The 20,382-nt window shown below is 40.7% G+C and overlaps 1 protein-coding gene across 3 annotated transcripts in view; it reads right to left on the bottom strand.

The window, feature by feature from the left end:
• Positions 1 to 1,194: 1,194 nt before the first annotated feature.
• The window catches only part of unc5db (unc-5 netrin receptor Db), a 224,408-nt gene continuing 205,220 nt past the window's right edge, over positions 1,195 to 20,382 (bottom strand). For all 3 annotated transcript variants that reach the window (XM_086207110.1, XM_086207111.1, XM_086207112.1), the window contains 4 exons: positions 17,130 to 17,279; positions 13,468 to 13,632; positions 8,664 to 8,842; positions 1,195 to 6,486 (listed from right to left, as the gene is read on the bottom strand). In XM_086207110.1, coding sequence (XP_086063236.1) covers positions 6,231 to 6,486; positions 8,664 to 8,842; positions 13,468 to 13,632; positions 17,130 to 17,279 — 750 coding nt within the window. In that variant the 3' untranslated portion in view covers positions 1,195 to 6,230. The remainder of the gene's footprint in view (positions 6,487 to 8,663; positions 8,843 to 13,467; positions 13,633 to 17,129; positions 17,280 to 20,382) is intronic.

Raw genomic sequence — 20,382 nt, 5'->3', positions numbered from 1 at the left:
TGTAATAATCTCTGATAATGTAATGAGGTGTTGAGAAGGTTTATTAGCCAGTTCTTGTCACGTCCATAATATAATTACTATCTTTTAGAATCATGAAATGATGATTGTGTGTTTGATGATGCAAAACATGAAATAGCGTTGACATCTTTCGACTGTACATTTATTTCCAAAAAGGCTGCATATACATTTGCAAATTCTACTGTACAGAAAACATCCAAAATGTCCATAATTGTAGATACAATATACCACAAAGCTGCCCTGGCATTACCAAACATAGATGTTCAGCACTAAAAAAGCTCTGCAGCCTATTCAATATTATAATCTTAAATACTTTTTCAACTAATACCTTTAAATGTATGTGAGTATGATTAATTGTTGTTTCTTTTTTTTTTTTCTCATCCCCATCTGTACTTTACAACATTCACCATTTACAGTAGTTAAACAAGGCACAAGAATAGTGATATGAAGCCAAAGGCCATGCGTGCAGCAGAAATAGCATGGGACGGACCCACTCAGGTGACACAAAAATAATGGACACAACTTTTTTTTTAAGCTTATGAAACAGGGTTAGTCTCACACAAAACCATTATGTGTGTGTGTGTGTGTGTGTGTGTGTGTGTGTGTGTGCAAGTGTGTGTGGGGATATTTGACCTTACGTTTGATAAAATGAATTTCAATATGTTTATGAGACACAGTCAACATACAGTTTTTGAAACACGTCTAACATGAAGGTGACTGTTGAGTGGGATGTACTGCACAGACAAGATGCTATCAATGTAACGTAAGCCACCAATTAGCATTAGAAAAGCACACATTTCCATTTTTGTCACTGTTGCTTGCAGAAAAGTAAAAAGAGAAACTATTGAACCACATTTAAAGAAACACTCATGGGGGAAGGGTGGGGCAAAAGATCAGCTTTCACATTCTTCACTTATCAGCTGAACTCATATAATTCAATTTTGTCAGTACTGCATAGAAAAAAATGTAGTGAAATATAAGAATTGATACTATCACTGCAAGATGAAGCCATTCCCATAAAAGGTCAGAAACAGTTAGGCAATAATTCGATGATAATTGATGCCGTTAGCTGATTATGAGATGAAACAATGAAACACACCCTAAAAAAAAAGAAAAAAGATCCTTCCAACTAACTGCTTTTGAATCTAAATAGTCTAAAATCATTAGTTGTTATGGATATTTATATATATATATATAAATATATATAGATATAGATATAAATATATATATATATATATATATATATATATTCTTAACACTGACATAATTCTCATACTTTACTTAATGTAATAATCGAGGATGGTTAAGTTTTGGCCATCAACTTCAATTATTAACATTTATTTCTACAATCTTATTTTACTTGTCTTTAGTTATCAGATATTCCTAAATAACAACTTTCCATCAGTCTCTTCCTTTCTCTCTCTCTTTATCTCTGTCCCTCTCGTTCCTTCTGTATATCTGTCTTCCTCCATTATCTGTCTTTGTCTCTGCCCCGCTCTCCTGCTCTCTTCCCCCCCCAACCGGTCAAAGCAGAAGGCCGTCCCCATTGAGCCTGGATCTGCTTGATGTTCCTGTCAGTTAAAAGGAAGGTTTTTGTCGCCGCTGTTGCAGGATGTGCTGCTGATGGAGAATTGTTGGGTGTAAATTCATTGAAGGAGTGTGGTACCAGTGTTGTTTTTGGCAGGCATTTTAGATTTAGTTTTAGTCTTAGTCTTTTGGATGAAATGCTTCTTAGTTTTAGTCACATTTTAGTCATTTCTATCCTTGATAGTTTTAGTGTAGTTTTAGTTGACGAAAACTCAAAGGTTTTAGTCAAATATCAAAGATACCTATAAATAAAAGATATGTGTATGTACTTAATAGGCCAATACAGGTGTGAGAATGAAGCACACTGACACTGATCTAACTTTCAAAGGTGAGTTTTTTCCCCTCTTTTTCTTTCTCTACTTTTTACTTTTATTATTTTGTTGCAGATGCGGACAACACACTGGCACACAATATGAGTATTGTATCACAATAAAATATGATTAAACAAAAAATAAAAGCACACTTGACTTCCATATGAACGACCATATGTCCTACATATTGGCTTCAGCTGCTATTATTGGTTAAAGCATCCACGTGTGTTGCTTAGATAGGGAACAGCAGCAGGTCTGAAGACTACCGTGTTTCCCAGTCCCACAAACATGGGTCAAAGCATTTCACTTGCCACCCGTCCACAAATGGACAGGGGTTTTATTCATAACATGCTAAATGAATAGAAGGGCTGGTTTAAACGAGCCATCATTAGCAGGGCTCCTGGAACCCCCATTCATTCTAGCTTTAGCAGGTAGCACTAGGAAGCGGTCTCTGCACCACGGGGAGGTGGAACCACCACCACCAAACTTTAGGCTTAATACCAAAAAGAAAATGCATCACAGGGCTGGCCTCACATAGACTGAAGCTATGCTTTCATCATCCCTCTTTTTACGACCACCCAACACCGCTGCTGCTGCCGTGGTGTGTGTCTCTCCACTGCAGACAGGCCCAGACTTGTCTGTGTGTGTGTGCGCGCCAGAGGCTTTTAGTGCATGTGTACTGACGGTGGGGGCGTGACCATTGGGACCAACAGCTACAGCTGGCTCCATTCTGATGTTTGAGCTCTTGATTGACATTGCACGCATGTTCTACTTGGCGGAAAAAAACTGCATGTTTTGAAACTTTGATCGTCCACCCACTAACAATTTAGTGTCGTCTCGTTCTCGCCAGACAATAATGTATACAATTTCGTCACATTTTAGTCTTTACTGGGCTATGGTGACGTTCGTCTTCGTCTCAGCAGTGATGTCATGGAAAAAAGGGGTCTGACGTCGTCATTTTAGTTTTCGTCCAGCGTGACGAAAACAACACTGTGTGGTACTTGACCTGCTCTACTTGTAAAGTGTCACGAGATAAGTAATGAATACTTGGTACACTGATCCACATCAAAGGATCAGTGAATGTGTACTTGCAGCTCCAGACTGACGCTGTCTTCTGTCGCACATTGACCTGCACTTGTTGCCAAGTTTGTGATGACCAATTTGATTTCCTGATAATTTTGTTTTGTAACTGGGAAATACCACAAATCTAAAACGCCACGGCTGAGAAGACAAGCATGATTAACAAAGAAGATTGACAATAACTTACATAGATTCTTACAAGACCAAACTTTTCTCAAGTTTTGTTTTTCTTTTTCATATTCAAATGCTTTGTTTTCTTTTAAGAAGTGGACTGCGACGACACATACTGGAGCTTCATTTGTGACTGCACTACTATCGGGACACCAACAAATTAGCTTGTTTATAGCTGGCTGGTCAAATATTGTTGCAATCGGGCAGACAGATGACATCTATCAGATCAGGGGGCCTCTAATTCAAGGCCCACCTACTTATGCACGTAACAAGTGCTTATTAAAGAAAAAAAACTCATGATAGCAATTAGCTTTGCAAACTGAGCCTTTCAAATTGGTGACTGAAGATGGGTTCATTCTTTTTGTATTCCTTTTAAATTTCTTTTAATATGGTTTGAACATGTACTTTCCATTACATTCTTGATTTATATTCAACATGAACAAAAAGGAAACAAATTCCCTCGTAAATAATAAGCTTCACGGTCAATTCACTTGTTTGTGAAACAAAATTGTATCTAAGGTTTAAGGAAACCAACTGTAATGTAGAGTCAGAAACAAAGCCAATCTACATGTTGCTCACGCTTCAAAAAACAATGTGTTAGTGTTCAGTTTCTATTAAAATGTCTTTTCTCGTTCTCTTGCTATCTGTCACCTCTTTCTACAAGTGACCTTTATTAACCTGCTTTTCCACTCTTCTGTCAGTTAGCTTATAATATTATGACTCAGAGTGACTTATAAATGAACACTACAGACACATGGAGTCCACAACTGCTCACCTGGATTTTCTCCGTCATATTAAATATTAACTTGTGTGACGGGGCTGACATATTTTTGAAGACTGACCAGGAAATTGCTATAGCCATGCGTTCCCTCGACTGAAATCAAATTAGATTCTTACATTGGATTTTTGATCAGCGGAAAAGCTCCATGGGAAACTAATCTAAGGTTGATGTTTACGGAAGCAAAAGGACCCCAAGTGCAAAAACTCAGTATCAGGCAGAAATGGGAGGTGAAGAAAACATAACAGATAAAAAACAACAAGTGTGCAAAAACAGGCAAGCGAACTAAGGATGTGACAGCACATGAAGGGAGAGACCGAACTCGAATGCAAACTGGAGTAATGGCGTAATACACTGGTTGGGAACACCAGGGCAGGGCTGCGGCTGATGAGGACGAATGAACTTACAAGGCAAAGGTGGGTGACTCACGAAAGGCGAGAAAAACACAGAAAGACAGGAAGTAACACATGAGGGAAGTACACTTCAAAATAAACAGAAACTGACTCAGGCTACGATCTAAAACACAAACAAAATTCAAAGATCTAAATCGAGGAGTCCATGATGACGCAAACTGAAAAAAGTCTAGATCAGACAAGGTGTAGTAACTGACAATGGCCACAGTAGAGAAAGAACCACAACACAAATGTATAAGTGACCACATGTTGTGTTCAGAAAGATCATCTTCACGAATGGACATTATTTGCACGATTTTTGAGGCATAAACCCATTTGCATCAAGTAAAAAGTGAGCTACACCACAGATGCATGTCACCACAGCGAACTTTGCGCTTCTTCCCACTCCGGTGCCATGAAATACTCGACAATCTCTGCAGTCTCGTTCAGCCACTTGTTAGCAACTGCTGTATTAAAGACACATGAGTTCACGAGTGTGGTATTTACGTACATATCTTATATCATAAACAAATAATAATATTATATTAAGCTTGTGTGAACCACAGACTTTTTTCAGGCATTTAACTGAAATGCCATTTCACAAGCAAGGACCACATCATCAATGAAATAGATGTGACTGATTTTTAGTCATATATCAGATATGAGCCCATGACGCCTAACAATAAGGGGAGGGGGGCACGAGAAACAAGAAAATGAAGGTGTGGAGGATGGTGAGGCTTATATAAGCACATGACAGGAAGGGGTGTGGTCTTGAACTTCAGATAAAAGCTCATCTCCATTAAAACAAATAAGAAACACCGTCTTTGAGACAAGGGAACTGGACGTCCAACAAAGCTAACTCCTTTCCTGGTTGCTGCACCTCTCTAATCATTCTACTTGTCGAACTGTGCACATCTTTGTTGTTTTTGCTGCAGGTTTTAAGATAAATACATTTCCCTCCAGCCCAGTAAAATGGAGGTGACTGGAATTTAATTAGCGGTGCTGATATGAGGTCGATGTGACAGGTGTTGATGGTCGAATTGTGCAGTAACGCGCTCCCTGCTGCTCCAGGAAATTATGTTTTACTGCTTCCTCCCGCCATATCAGTTGGGTGAGGAAACTGTTTTGAGCTGTTATGTTTAAAATCTCACTCTGTCACATTAGGTACAGACTGTGTTGTCTTACACGCGGGACGTCACCCTCTGACTGGGCTGATACACATTTTGTAACTTGGTTTTTGTTAAAAATGATCACATCACACCTGCCATCTGTTTGAAGTCCTATAGTAGCACATTTTTTAGGATTCATGAGATGAAAACGGTCAGATTTAACATACTTGGCTTTTAAAGTTCACAATCACAACATTTAAGCATCATTATCTTCTATTTAAAAATATCTTTTAAAAGTATAGCTTCTAAATAAACTGTTATCTTTCATTTGTTCACACAGGGATATGAATACGTATATGATGCCACAGTTGGATCCCTTTATTCTCATTTAAGAACTTTCATTCCAACGGTTGCCACGTGCACCACTGTGAACAGCAGGGACAGCCCGGGGGGGGGGGATGGGCTCCCATTTCTTCTAACACATAGCAAGAAAATACTGGACACAAAGGATCCCCTGCTTGGAAGCTGGAAAATAAATAAAGAGCAAATAAATTAGAGATGATTTGAAAATAAAGGCAGAAAATGATTTACAGTCCATCCTCGAACAGAGAGAGGGCGGTGGCTCTGCAGCAGGCACCTCCACCTGCCATGACGGGCTGGTGTGTTGACTGCTCGCTCCATCTTCTCGCTGGCATCCTCCTGACCTTCCAGCACACCGCCACAGTGTGTTGTCCGTGTGTCTACACAGATATGTGTCAGTTTTCCCTCTACCACCTCCTCTACCTCAACCCGTGTATTCTGGAGCACACTCCTCTGTCTTATGGTTTGTTAGTGTTCCACACAGACTTCCTGCTTCTATGTGATTGAAGTCAGACTCCAGCTCATCCTGCTCCTGTGGGGAGCTTTTGGAGTGGAGCTTGCCAATCTCCTCAAGGGCGCTGGCTAGAGAGTCAAGGTCAGCAGTGTCCTGGTGGCGAGCCTCCCACAGGTTTAAGATGACTGCTGATGGACTCCGCTGCTTTGCAAAATAACCCAGGTTCCTGTAAAGGAGCACATGATGCTGGCTTAATGGACACAGAGGACAAGGAAATCGTTTACTTTTTGATATTTACCATATCCTGGCATGCATCATCTTGCAACAGATATAAGCTGAATATTGAAATAGTGCTAATCTGATTTAAGTACATAAATCTTACTTAATATAATACTCATAATACTTAATACTTAAAACAGTGCCCCAGACATGAGAACATTTGTAAGCCAATCAAGCAATTTGCGCCTCCATGGGTTCCCCTTGCAAAAAAACAATGGGATTTTTATAACTTACTGCGTGTGCATGTGTGTGTGTGTGTGTGTGTGTGTGTGTGTGTGTGTTTGTGGCATGCTTGTGAAATATGACAATAAACTTTGCTCCTTACTTCCATGGAAAGAGAAGTACTACATTAAACTGAGAAACGCTGGGTGCAACTTGAACAGTCAGGAATAACATCAGTGAGGTTTCAAGTGGATTCTGAGTAGATGTGGATCATCAGAGGGGAGAAATGATAGATTTGCTCCTCTTTGTTGAAGTTAAGCTCCTTGGCAGGTTGAGTTTCACTGTTTAGTCGTGTTCGCACCAAATGCAAAGCAAATTTTCACCTTGCTTCGTTTATATGAGGTTGCGAAATTATTTATTGTGTCTGACTCAACAGGACGTCAGGGGATGCTGATGCTTCCAGGTCAATATTTTCAGCGTAGGCAAATATGGCAAGAGGCAAAGACTTGAGCAATTTAACCAGAAATATTGAATTGATTTTAAATTTGACTTAATTGAGGGAACTATCCCCTTTGTGTTCTGTGCGAACACGGCTTCACAAAATCGATGAGGCTGAGGCCTCATATGAAAAAAAAACAGATTTTTTAACTGTCGGGCAACGCTACTGGGGTTAAGAATAAAAAATGTAGAGCTGGAAATGAATATGATACTGTATAATTGAGTTCATTATGTATTTTTGTAACAGATGAACATTAAGAAGCAAATAAACATTACAGTCTAGATAAATACAAAGAAATAAGCATTTGAGGCAGGAAGCCCAATCAGTCACTTTAGGCGTCATGTTTCAAATTCTGGATTAATTGTCTGGTGAAAAATGGAAAACATTAAGCTTTTATTACATCTCTTGGGGACGCCTAATTACAAAATGTATTGTGTTAAGAAATCTTATCCACATGCCCCATAGTACTCTCTACAAGCACTACGTCAATGTCCTTAAAACATTAAAAAATAAATACAATGCTGATTATTCTATTTATCTGTGTCCCTTTGCAGAAATAGGATTTTCCAATTGCAGTAAGCACGTCCATCTCGTTTTAACCAAAACAATAAGTAGGCAATTAAAAATATAAGCAAGAATACATTTGCATTACAAATAGGGATTAATTACTGGAAGATTCTTTGGTTCAGATTTAATTCTCAACGCCGGAAAAAGTAAAGGGAAGTTAGTTGCCATGCAAATACAATGCATTACTGTATAATGCAGAAATGGATCCAGTAGGGGGCAGTGTTTCACTACCTCTCTCTCTCTCTAAGCGCTGTCCAAGAGAAACAACAACAAGCAGCAGCAAAAAAGGCTGCAGCTTGTGGTCACATCAGCTCAATGAGGAGTGGAAAGCTTATCTGGATAATTTGGAATCCCAGAGGACTCTTAGATACCAGTGACTCATGTATCATGCACTTAACAGGAGATTATAGCCACGGCAAGCTGAGATGCTGCAAAGACAACGGCTGAATTGAGTCTCACCTTAGTGTTTTTCATTTTAAAGAAACCGATACAAGTGATTAAATATTACACACAGCAAAGACTGACTGGTGAGTGTTGATCAGCAAAGACTCTGAAGGTAAATAATACCAAATGCTATTTCTGATTCAAAAGCAATTGCATTTTAACAACCACCACAAGTGCACATTCGAAGCGACAGCATTTAGCAGGGAACACAATCACTTATGTGTTGTGCACTTAAATAATAAGTTCTGTCTCCCACTGCTGCAGGAGAAGGGGGAGAATAAAAGGTATCTGGCGACAAGCCGCGTATAAAGGCACAGCCATGAGTTCAACAACGCTCACAGGACGGTTATCATTCCTGTCAGCGTGTGTTCATGGGGAGGCCATTAGTAGAGAAAAGGCATGCAATCTCAGATAGGGGGCACATAACAGGTTCAGGGAGGCAGGCAGCTCACCGGTCTAAGTGGAGTTTCTGGGCTAAGAGTTGCCAGTCCTTGCCCTTGGCGTTGGCAGTGTCGAAGGTGGCGCAAATCCTCTGGCGGATGGACAGGGGGATTTTGAAGGCCTTGGGCCCTGTCTGGGACGTGACGGTGCAGTCTGTCTGCATAAAAAATGGAACCAACTCCTTTTCAGTCTGGGGGAGCAGAACAGAAACAGACCGTGATAATAAGACTGGGGCAGGATTGGAAAATACAGCCTGGTTTTTGTTACAACCAGGATAGCGCTCCAGATGGGTGGAGCTTATTTACTGGGTCAGATTAATTCATACAGGTATGCTTAACATTATCCAACACCTGTACATGGTCTGAAAATACTACAGACAGAAGTGGAAACATCTCTCTCTCTCTCTCTCCCTCTCTCTCTCTCTCACTCTATCTATCTAGCCTAACGTGACAAACTACTTCATTAGTACTGCATTATTACACCAGTACTCTACATGATTACTGTCATTACTCATTACTAGATTACACAGTTCTAAGTATTACATTATTACAGCAGTACTTTAGACTCCTCCAGGACTCATAAGCATTACTACATTATTACATGAATATTCAATAATTACTTATTATAGGAATACTTGGTATTCATTTTCTATATCACTACAAGAGTACTTAGCAGTCATTCACACAGTTTTACATGAATATTCAGTTCTCTGTACTACATTATTTTGGAACTCAGTATTCTTTACAATACTGTAACACAAGTACTCATTTGTCAATACAACATTTTTCCACAACTGCACTGCTTTCAATGTTTCGAATTCTTTGCTGAAACCACAACCGATCTCAACTACACACTAGTGAAGTTTGGTGACTAGATCTTACTGTTGTGACATCATCACTGTGACTTCATCACCTGCCAAACTACTCAAACTACCTCTGGTAGTTTCTGCTCCAGTAGATGTCTCCAGGACCACAACAATGATGAGGGCGCGCGCGTGCGTGCGTGTGTGTGCGCGCGCGCGCACACACACACACACACACACACACACACACACACACACACACACAGTGACAGTGAAAACAAACTCGTCGCTCTGCAGCTGGTAAATAGCAGCAGCAGTGATCCTTCACTGTTTCTGACTCGCTGATTCCCATCTCAACCTTGAGGGCTTGAATGTGGCCCATACGAGCCCCATCGCTGATACCCGGTTTACTGAAGTACTGCATCTATTTGAAAGTTCTGAGACGGATATAAACAACACGCAAGAATAGATTTGTTTCCAGACACGCCACATTGTAAGCAAAACACTGCTCTGAAGGCTGTCAGTGTATTGAAACCCACACAAACCTTCACCACTGTCATTTGTGAGGTTTGAGACTAAAGACAAGACTTCACTAGCAAATAGTGTCTGTAAAAGATTTGGAGCTGACTGCATTCTTTGTTTGATGCAAAGGAGAGCCTTTGGAATGTCTTTAGTATTTCAAATTTCAGTTTGAGTATCACTTAATGCCACTTTCCCATAAATCCCTGTGTTCTGTCTTTATGCTAGAGGTGGATGATATGCTGAGCACACTTAAATACCAATGGAAATAGTACAGAAATACTCAAAGGTCTGCATACAAAATCCTTGACCAAGTAAAATACCTCAAAATTCAACTGAAGCACAGCGAGACTCTCCACCATCTCCAGCTGAGTCCCATCCATCCACAGAAGCAGGATCAGTGCATCAAGACTTGCTATAGTTAGAGCTCCAAAAGGCCCAGTTTAGATCTTTAGGTGTGTCTTTGTTTTGATTTTATTCACTGGAAAATGACCAATATTTCCAGATCTAAGGGTCACCTTGTGCTTCTTCACTTCACTGTTTGAGTTGAACTGACTGACAGAGAATGTCGCATACCTGTAATTCGTCAGACTACAAACAGCAGCATCACTCTCACCACAATGCTACAGTTCGGAATCAGAGTTCTCACTGTTTCTTTTTTCACAAACCCTGTAAGGTCTTAGCCCACAAGGTGCACTCATTGCCACATGGATGAAGAGAACAGTGACAAGGAGAAATGCGGTGTGGGTTTGTCCAAATACATGTACCTTCTATCACAAGTTTTGCCCTTTTTTTGAATTGCTGTCTTCCAGTTTAACGACTGCCATCTTTTACATTTTACATTACATTTTTTTTTTTTTTACAAATTCACAGTTTAAACTGACCAAACTGTGTGTACAGCTGTAAGATATAAAATAGGAAGCATTTATCCTAAATTCTATCTGGAACTTAAAACATGGAGAAAATGATCACCCAACCAACACAACAACTGACAGAGTTGAATAATATTTTTACACAGGATACTGCTGGATTTTGTCTGTGATGGGACCAGGTTTAAGCAGCAGTCACTCCCACGTCAGGTTAAATGAGTGCAGTACATACATTTGTTTAACGACTGATGAAAACACGAAAAACTCCACCAATAAGCTTCAATGACTTGCGGCCTTCTTGGCTGCAAATTCAACCCGATTGCGTTCAAGAGGTGTTCAGGTCATGTGGCGATGTCTTAAAAAACTGACTGGGGCAAATTAAATAGAATTGTTAAAAACTAGAACACTGTATCTGCTTGTACAAATGTTTCTAAATGGATCGACTGTCTGCCTTGCTGTCTTTCAACATGCTAGGCTAATGTGTATTGCTAACACAAAATGGAGAAAACTTTGTCAGACAAGATATAGAGCAGATAATTGTGACTGAAAAGCTACGCTAAGTAATGTGAGGAGGCACTTTGGATTTGACAACATAAATGGAAAAATTGTGGATAACTGCCTTTGGGAGCAACATTACCGTGTCTCTAAAGCGAGGCAGCAGAGGCTCTGAAAGGAAGGGAGAAACTTAATTGGATGAGGAATTGTAGAATAGGCTTTGTAGGTTGCCTTTGTTGTGGTCGCAGTCATGGGTTTTTAGGAAATGCAACAGTCAGTGGAATAACAATTGCTCACACAGGTGGACTGCTGATCGAAAATGTCTGTTTTATATATATATATATATATATATATATATATATATATATATATATATATATATATATATATATATATATATATATATATATACACACACATAGGAACTGGATGGACAGCCAACAGAGTAGAATTATCTGGTGTGATATATGTGATTGGTTAACCAAAATTCCGATCCCATTCCCAGTTTACCAGAAACAAGATCAAAGCTCAAGCATAATAGAGGATAAGAAAACTGAATTTCTACTTAATTGTTTATTTATCTGATTCATCCATTGAAGCAAATATATTAACAACCCTAAATGTGAATGAATGACCTAAAAAAAACCTGAACAAATCCCTGAAATGTAATGGAGAAAAAAAGCAAAGGAAACAGTGAAAACGAGCAAACATAATAGGGGCTTCGCCCCGGAGTACCTCCAGGCTCAGGCCCTAATTACTATTAACCTTCAGTTATTTGAAAAAGCCCCTTGATTTTTGAATTTATGTATCTATTTTATTTACATGCATTTTGTAATGAATGCTGTGATCCCATTTAAGTCTAATGTCACTGGTGTATTCAATCCATCAATTTTCTTCGGCTTATCCTGATTAAGGATCATGGGGGGTGGAGCCTATGCCAGCAGCTTTCAGTTGAGAGGAGGGGTTCACCCTGGACAGGTCACCAGTCCATCACAGGGCCAACATCTACAGACAGACAACCATTCGCACTCACAGTCACACCTACGGTCAATTCAGAGTATCAATCAGCCTAGTCCCCTCTTGATGTCTTTGGACTGTGGGAGGAAGCCGGAGTACCAGAGAGAACCCACACAGGAACAGGGAGAACATGCAGACTCCACACAGACAGATCCTGTGCCTGAGCCAGGACTCGAACCCGGAACCTTCTTGCTGTGAGGCGACAGTGCTAACCACTGCACCACCGTGCTGCCCTGTCACTGATGAATATGAAAAATGAAATCAAAATATGTAAAATGTATTCTTCATCAATTAAAAATGCATTCATAGAGAAATGTCTGTGTGAAGATACTCTTTGCCATCACAGACAGATGTTCCAGGAGGAAATAAATAAATCAGAGATTGTGAAGGAAGGAAGCACTGAGCCAGATTGTGCCACACTGGTCACATTATCATGAATGAGTGTTTCTGAGGTGAGGAGTTACAGTCTGTAACCTCATACCCAGATGTCTCCGATTCTACACACTGGTCCTTTAAAGAATTTTATTTTGTCTTCATACCTTACAAAACCTAACTCATCATCGAGGCGGGATTAAATCGAACCATAAAAACACCAGGAAATAATATTTTATGGTGCCATCAGTTTCACTAGTGTTGGCGGCCTTGAGGTAGGACAAGCGGGTTTGTAACAGGCTGTAAAGAAAGTGGTTGGGTGAAATCAACGAGGACCACTCCTGTCAGCCTCTGCAACCACTATCAAGGTGCTCTTGAGTAATTTCTATCTCCAACTGCTCCAGTGGAGCCGCTCAGCGCTTGACAGAAGACCGTTGTTACACCGCGCAGTTCCCAGGCGTTTACGCATGAGAATGTGAAGGTGGCTATTTCCTGGAACTCATGTGTCCCTTAATGAATAAAGGTTCAAACATCTGTACAGCGAACACAGCTAAAGTTCTGTATTGCCCACAATTAGCATACATCTGTGAGTAGAGAATGACTCAATTAATACACAGTGTAAGCTCAGGAGATCTCAGCGTGCTGTCAGTGGACACACAATGCAGGAAGGTTACATGAAGTAAGCGAGAAAAAGTCAAATGCCCCTTCCATCCTCCCGTCCCCTCGGCTGCAGAGCCTCACCTCGCCTACCGCTGTGTAGACCTGCAGAATCTGCTCGTGGCCTTTGACCTGGCGCACGCTGATTTTGCAGGAGAGATGGGCGGTGGCAGGGCTGTATCTCTCAAGAGAGAAGGCACAGTGCAGGGGCTGCTGGTTGCTGCACCACACTTGGGGGAAGGAGAATTCCTGAGGAGGCAGAACGAGGAGAGAAACAAATATCAGCTACAGAAACTCTGTGCTCAAAACTGATAGGTTTTCAATGCATTTTCATTCACGTATTGAAATAGAGACAGCAAATTTAAATAAAAGTGCAACAATTTTGTAAAAAAGTTATTACGCTTGCTTGAGGGGGCCAAACATGTTCAAAACTAATACAAACTTTCCTCAAGACCTCTCTCTATTTTTACTGATAAAGTATGTTTCCATCCAGCTCTTTTTAAGCCCATTTCCAATTTGTGCATTAAAAAAACCTGCGCAGAAACACTGAAAATTCAAATGAATCTGAAATGAAAATATTGCAAAAATATCTACACTTGAGGGAGTGGGAAAAGTTTGGTGTAATGATAAAACATATATACATAAATATGCAATCTAAACCAATTCAATGAATAAATAATAATGCAGGACGGCACGGTGGTGCAGTGGTTGGCACTGTCGTCTCACAGCAAGAAGGTTCCGGGCTCGAGCCCGGGGTCTTTCTGTGTGGAATCTGCATGTTCTCCCTGTTCCTGTGTGGGTTCTCTCTGGTACTCCAGCTTCCTCCCACAGTTCAAAGGCATCAAGAGGGGACGAGGCTGATTGATACTCTAAATTGACCGTAGGCGTGGTTGTCTGTCTATATGTTGGCCTTGTGATGGACTGGCGACCTGTCCACGATGTACCCCACCTCTCACCTGAAGGCTGCTGGGATAGGCTCCAGCCCCCACCCCCTTGACCCTTAACAGGATAAGCAGTGGAAAATGGATGGATGGAATGGAATAATGATGTACATAAGTCATGGCTGCTGTCAGTCATGGCGGGGCTGTTACCAGAACTCTTCCAAGAGCAGGTTGATATCCATCCCAGTTTTTTTCCCTTCATTTGGACCTGTGCTTGTTTGACGTTTGACTGCCGCTCTTTTATTTACCTTATCTAGCTGTGCCCTCTTCTTCTACAGTGGTAATTGGCATTTGTATTGTGCCCCCTACTGCTTATCTTGTTAAAGACATGTAACAGTGTTTGACGAAAACTTTAACATGTATTCCCATTTTGGCTTGCTGCACTTCTGAAAATTAATTTAAAACTAAAACAATTCATACAGATGTAAACCTGATGACAGACAGCTCTTGTACTCTCTTTGTCACAGCCACAGACAGCTGTGTGTAATGTTGCCTATACTGCCATCTTCTGGCAGCATTATATAGCCCCCCTCCTTTTTTCCCGCTTCAGAACAGCTCATGGAAACACATTAAGTGAATTTTCTTTTATGAAGCACATCCACAGTTCTCTTCACTTGAGAAATTGAATAGAAACACCAGTAATGAGATGAAGCAGGACTCTCTCCTACATGTGGCCACACCGTCCACACACGCACCCACTTACACAGAGATAAAAGGTATGAGCTGGCTTTGAAGTCTCAATGACTTCCATGCCTTTATATATTTAGACACGGAAATGTTAAGAAGAGAAAGAGGAAGCTATTAGTGATACTATTTACAAACACAGTCCTAATCCCTCTAACAGGAACTCCGATAGTGATGCAGTTTATCGGCTAAATATTCTAAGCAATATATCTGAGAGTACAATAATTGGGGAGGAGATTCCTTTGATGTATAATTAATTTCCAGAAACCAGAGCATCTGTAGGGAAAATGCCCTTGACCTCTGCTAGACTTTATTTCTGCCCCATCTGCATATTAAAGTGACCTGCAAATGATTCCTGAAGAAGACCATATTGTAATACAGTCTTCATGAATGCTGAAGACCCCAACCCTCATGGCTTTGATCTCGGCTGCACGGTGCAGTACACAACGGGAGATAATAGAGTCGGGGAAAGGCAGCGGCAGCGGGGGAGGGGTGATGGACGTGGAAAGCTTGGATGCTCTTTAGTACTAAAAGCTGACTTGATGTATGGCAGGATGCTGGGCTATTATTCTACACCTGCTCCACCGAAGCTGTTTTGCAATGCCTGCCTGCCCACCGTCCCGAAGCCCTCATAAATAAGGGAGAGGAGTGTGTGTGTGTGTGTGTGTGTGCGTGCGTGCGTTTGTGTACGCACGCATGTGTGCGCCTGTGTGTGTGTTTGTGTGTATGTCTTTGAAACAACAAGCTTTCACCCTGCATTTGAATGTAGGAGCAACAGTGGTGTACAGTGGGGACATAGTTCAGCTGCTCTCATAATGGCAACAATGGGAACGATTTACTGGACGCAGTGGTGTGATTCATTTAACTCTGTTTGCATATTTATGCTCCTACTAAGAAAAACAAACCACCAGCTACTCATCTCAGGCCACATCCATTTTTCCTTCTTTCCTGCAGGAAAAGGATGACAGCACTTTTAAAGTGAGCACACTATCAAAAAGATTCCCCGGATGAATGTCATGAGCTTTAAGAAGTTTCAAGAGGTCAGTACTATTTTACTCAGGGACAATACAAAACAATAATTTCCTTGGTTTTGGTGCAGTTCAACTCAATCTGTGCTCATGTGGACACAATCTGGTCTAAATTTGCCAGCAGTTAAAATTTCCAGTAAATACCTGAAATTTCCAGTTCATTTATTTTCACACATGTAGTGAAGTTGGCGTGACCTATAAAAATCCTACATTGCTGGCTTTAAAGCGAAACTTCATTTAAATGTAATTGTCTATAAATTATTCACAGTTAGATGGCCAGAATTCACTATGACATTTATTATGCTGTCACATTTTTTTTTGTTGACGCGGTACCTCTGGGTCGCCTGGACGGAATTCTTTTGGTTCAAATGTCCACTTGGTCTCAAGGATGAACCAAAAAGGTTTTGACGGTCAAAGATCAAGGTCAGTGACAGAGGCACACATCCTGGACGTTTACAACTACGATATGGTGTTTCTGATTTTTTCCCACGTTCGACTACTTGGCGAATCCAGAATTCAGAAATTGTTAGCCTCACTTTTGCGTAAAGCTACTGGAGGCAAAAAAAAAAAAAAAAAAAGACAACAGCAAAACTACACAAAATGTTAATTATCAAACTCTAAAATGCTAGTGAGTGAGACCTCGTGCAAACATTTGAAGTCACGAGTCCCAGCTCGCTCACTGGCCAAATCAAGCACAGCTGAAACTAATGGGCCAATCGTTCAATGGCTGATTCGATTTAAGATTTTATTATGATCACCATGCTGAGAGTCAGACACATTGGATCTCTCCCCTGATGACGGTGCTAGAGAAATGGCTACAGTGAGTCTGTCTGATGGTGATACTGCCCAAGCATGATGCTCACTATCAAAGAATGCATTTATTCAGTCCAAAATTATTGATCTATTACTTCATACATTTTCATTTGTGGCCAGTCTCTATTGGCCTCTTCATCACTTTAGACTGATTTTTTTAAATGAAAAATCAAACATCATGTATTATTCACAAATTACACACTCAGCAATCAGCTGTGAGCAGCATAAACGTCTTGCGAAAAATTTGCTGCAGCATCTTTTCAGGGAGTGTAACCGTTACCTGACATGTGGTAAAGGGTTTGATGGTCCACAGGAACTGGGGGACGTCCTGGATGGACACCTGGAGGCTGAAGGTGTTCGCTTGGAAAGGCAACATCTTTGGCTCCTCGAGGAGCTGACCCCCTCTGGTCTTCTCTGCAGCCACCACTCCCTGGACAAAAAGAAGAAAAAAGAGGGAGTGAGGAAAAAGAAGAAGAGACAATAAAAGAGAATGACTTATAGATAAGGGAGTAAAAAGAGACGAGAGGAAGAGAAAATGTGGAAAAAGAAATGCAATGATTGCAAAAGGAAGCATAGGAGGTAGACTGAGTTTGCGTATCAGCAGGACCACCTGTTTCTAATCCTTTCCTCTGTCACATCCACTAATTGACTCATCACAAATATTAACACAGAAACATGCTGCCAAGTTGGGACATCAAGTCTCCACTGAACAAATCCTACAACTTGTGCTCTCCATTAGCATCACATTTGCAGCCTCAACATGACAGATTGATGCCTGGATTTATGCTGTGGAAACGTGTGTGTGTGTGTATGTGTGTGTGTGTGTGTGTGTGTGTGTGTGTGTGTGTGTGTGTGTGTGTGTGTGTGTGCGTGTGCGTGTGCGTGTGCGTGTGTGTCAGGGGCAAACGTCACATCTTCCAAATTGGATTTGTGGTGATGAAAGAGCCCTTTGATTGTCGCTTGCAGGTTTTCATCTATCATCATTGTTCAGTGTCCCGGTGGGATGGTTCAGTGTCTGGTCTGTCTATCCTTAAGCATCTCAATCACAAAAGGAAGCGTATGGGAAAAGAGATGTAACTAACACCAGGCTGCACAGACTGTGTGTGTGTGTGTGTGTGTGTGTGTGTGTGTGTGTGTGTGTGCGTATGTGTGTGTGTGTATGTATATGTATTTTGCACATACACAGACTGGCAAATTGCATATTGTCAATGCTATGGGTGTGAAAGCAATCAAGTCTCCGCAAAATGCTGATGAAAACAAATGAGACACCACAGAACCTGAAAAATGGTGTTCCTGTCTTTCAAAATTTCAAAACGCAGAGGTTGGAAAATGTTGATTTTCTTCTCTTTTTCCCATACAGCATAGCCACCCCTCTGAACTGATGTTGTGTTGACAAGCTGGCATAGCAAGGCATAAAGCCTCTGTCTGACTGTACTCTGGGGATTCCAGTGTACTTGTGAAATACTGTACATAAACCCTTTTCATAGCAGTTGTTCTTTATGTTGTTAAACTTGCAGTAATACTTTTGTAGTTGCAATTTCTATTTGCATTCAGTTGATTTGTTACTCGTGTCTTTTCAAGCTCATGTCACTTTCACGTGTCTGTATCGTGTGTATCTGTGTGCCTGTAAGTGGCCTCAGACTACAAGATTTGATAAATACTCTTAATATTACTTCAGTTTGTAAGGTTGTTAACCACCAAATTACCTGCTGCAGTTAAAGTTAATTATTAGTGCCACATAGATATGTCACTGAAAAACTATAAATATTATGTGTAACTGCTTTTTCCTGTCTATCAGTCGCTAAATAAAAGTGGAAGAAGGAAAAAAAAAATCAAAACATATCACATTGAGTGAGTTCCATGGTTTGTTTCTGATAAACCAAACCACCAAAAAAAACCAAAGATGTTTGACGTGATCAGGTGTTCATCAGTCAAAAATGAAAAACAAAAGACAGAAAAATCCTAACAACACAAACCGGGTCTCTTCTTTGGTGCGTTCCTGACAAATATACCACCCAGAATGTTTGAAGCGCCTGTAATACATTAATTCAGTCTGGTTGACTCAAGACATGAGTAGCCTCATGAAAAAAAAACAAAAAACAAAACAAGATTCCAAATGTGGTTGCATCTTTTGAGGAAAGTAGCAATTTCAGATGGTAATTTGCATTTGTTAACTATGTAACACGCTCAACAGGATCTCGTGGACATATTTCTAACACCCTGGCTGACCTGCAGCAGCTGACATGCCTGCGGCGTCCCCACAGATGCTGCTGCTGCTGCTGCCAGGTGCATCTTTCTGCAATGAGTTTTCCTTTGATAATGTCCATCAAGACAGAGAGGGATGAAAAAATGCTGCCCCGGGTTGAATTTCTTTCAACTTATAAATACAACTACAGTGGATATAGTGTTTCTGCGATGACAACAGTATCACCTCAAATACTACAAAAGCTTTCATTCAATTTAATGTTGGCCCTGTCCACAAAAAAAGTCAGAGGACTCGAGATTTTAAGTTGAAATTGACACGAAAATTGTTGAAAGACAAGATGTCACACCGGTGACATGAAAAGCGAGATTCTCCACAAAAATATTAAACGGTGAAAATTATTTGTAGATGTTCATGTAAACATCTGTCGGAAACATTTCGCTTTTTACCGCAGTTTTCAGTTTTTCTTTAGAACCGAGCAAAAACTTTTCAGTCCTTTTCTATCTGAACGAAATGTTGCTGAAACTTACAAAGAAAAGAATCATTTCACTAGTGATGCTGACAATAGCGGTGCGGCAGCAGCAGCTTGCTTTGCATTCATAGCATGTGTTGAATCTGCGATCATGTTCACTTGTTTGAAGCTGTCATACGTTTTCTATGAAACCTTCCCAGTCTGTTATTTGATACTTCACCGCATGATAATTAAAAAGGAATGAAGGGAGTGAGCTCCACTGGTGCACTTTTCATTTCAAGATTATTCTTGCTTGATGAGGAGGAATTGTCACGACAGTAGTCTGGGTGGTCCTTTGCCAAGGCTAAATGCTTAAGGCTGAGACAAATATTATTTTGTCGTATCTGCAGTGGAAGGTAAATTTTGCCAGCAGAATACTGATAATAGTGGTATTTTTACCTCCAAAATAACTTGGAGGGGTTTATTTCTCTCCTTTCTACAGCAGCAACTCTACACTCATCTCTGTTGTCACAGCTGAAACAACAACATCCACATGCTTTTTTATGATTTGAACATTCAAGCTGAACCCTCTTACTTTTAAGGTAAGATACAGAATCAGAGAAAATAGCACAAATATGCAAATCATAACCCTTCCCTGGTCTCAGCTGGAGAAAATCTCTTCCTCGCACCACTGTTTGTGTGGCATCAGGCTTCCTGCTGATCCTGAATACTGCCTGTGATTGACTTTGCACAGCAGCTTGGAAAACACACAACAGAGATGTGGCGCTAACAGACAAGAACCCGAGGGATGGACTAAAGTCTGGCATCTGCTTGGCAGGATGGGAATTCATAAACTGAATCCAGAGTGCATTTTAAAGA

Source organism: Aulostomus chinensis, chromosome 6, assembly GCF_037954235.1.
Source record: "Aulostomus chinensis isolate RoL2024-O1b breed Wild chromosome 6, RoL_Achi_v1.0, whole genome shotgun sequence".
Classification (NCBI taxonomy): domain Eukaryota; kingdom Metazoa; phylum Chordata; class Actinopteri; order Syngnathiformes; family Aulostomidae; genus Aulostomus; species Aulostomus chinensis.
Note: the sequence above shows the minus strand (reverse complement) of the source record. Positions and strands in the feature narration are given on the sequence as shown.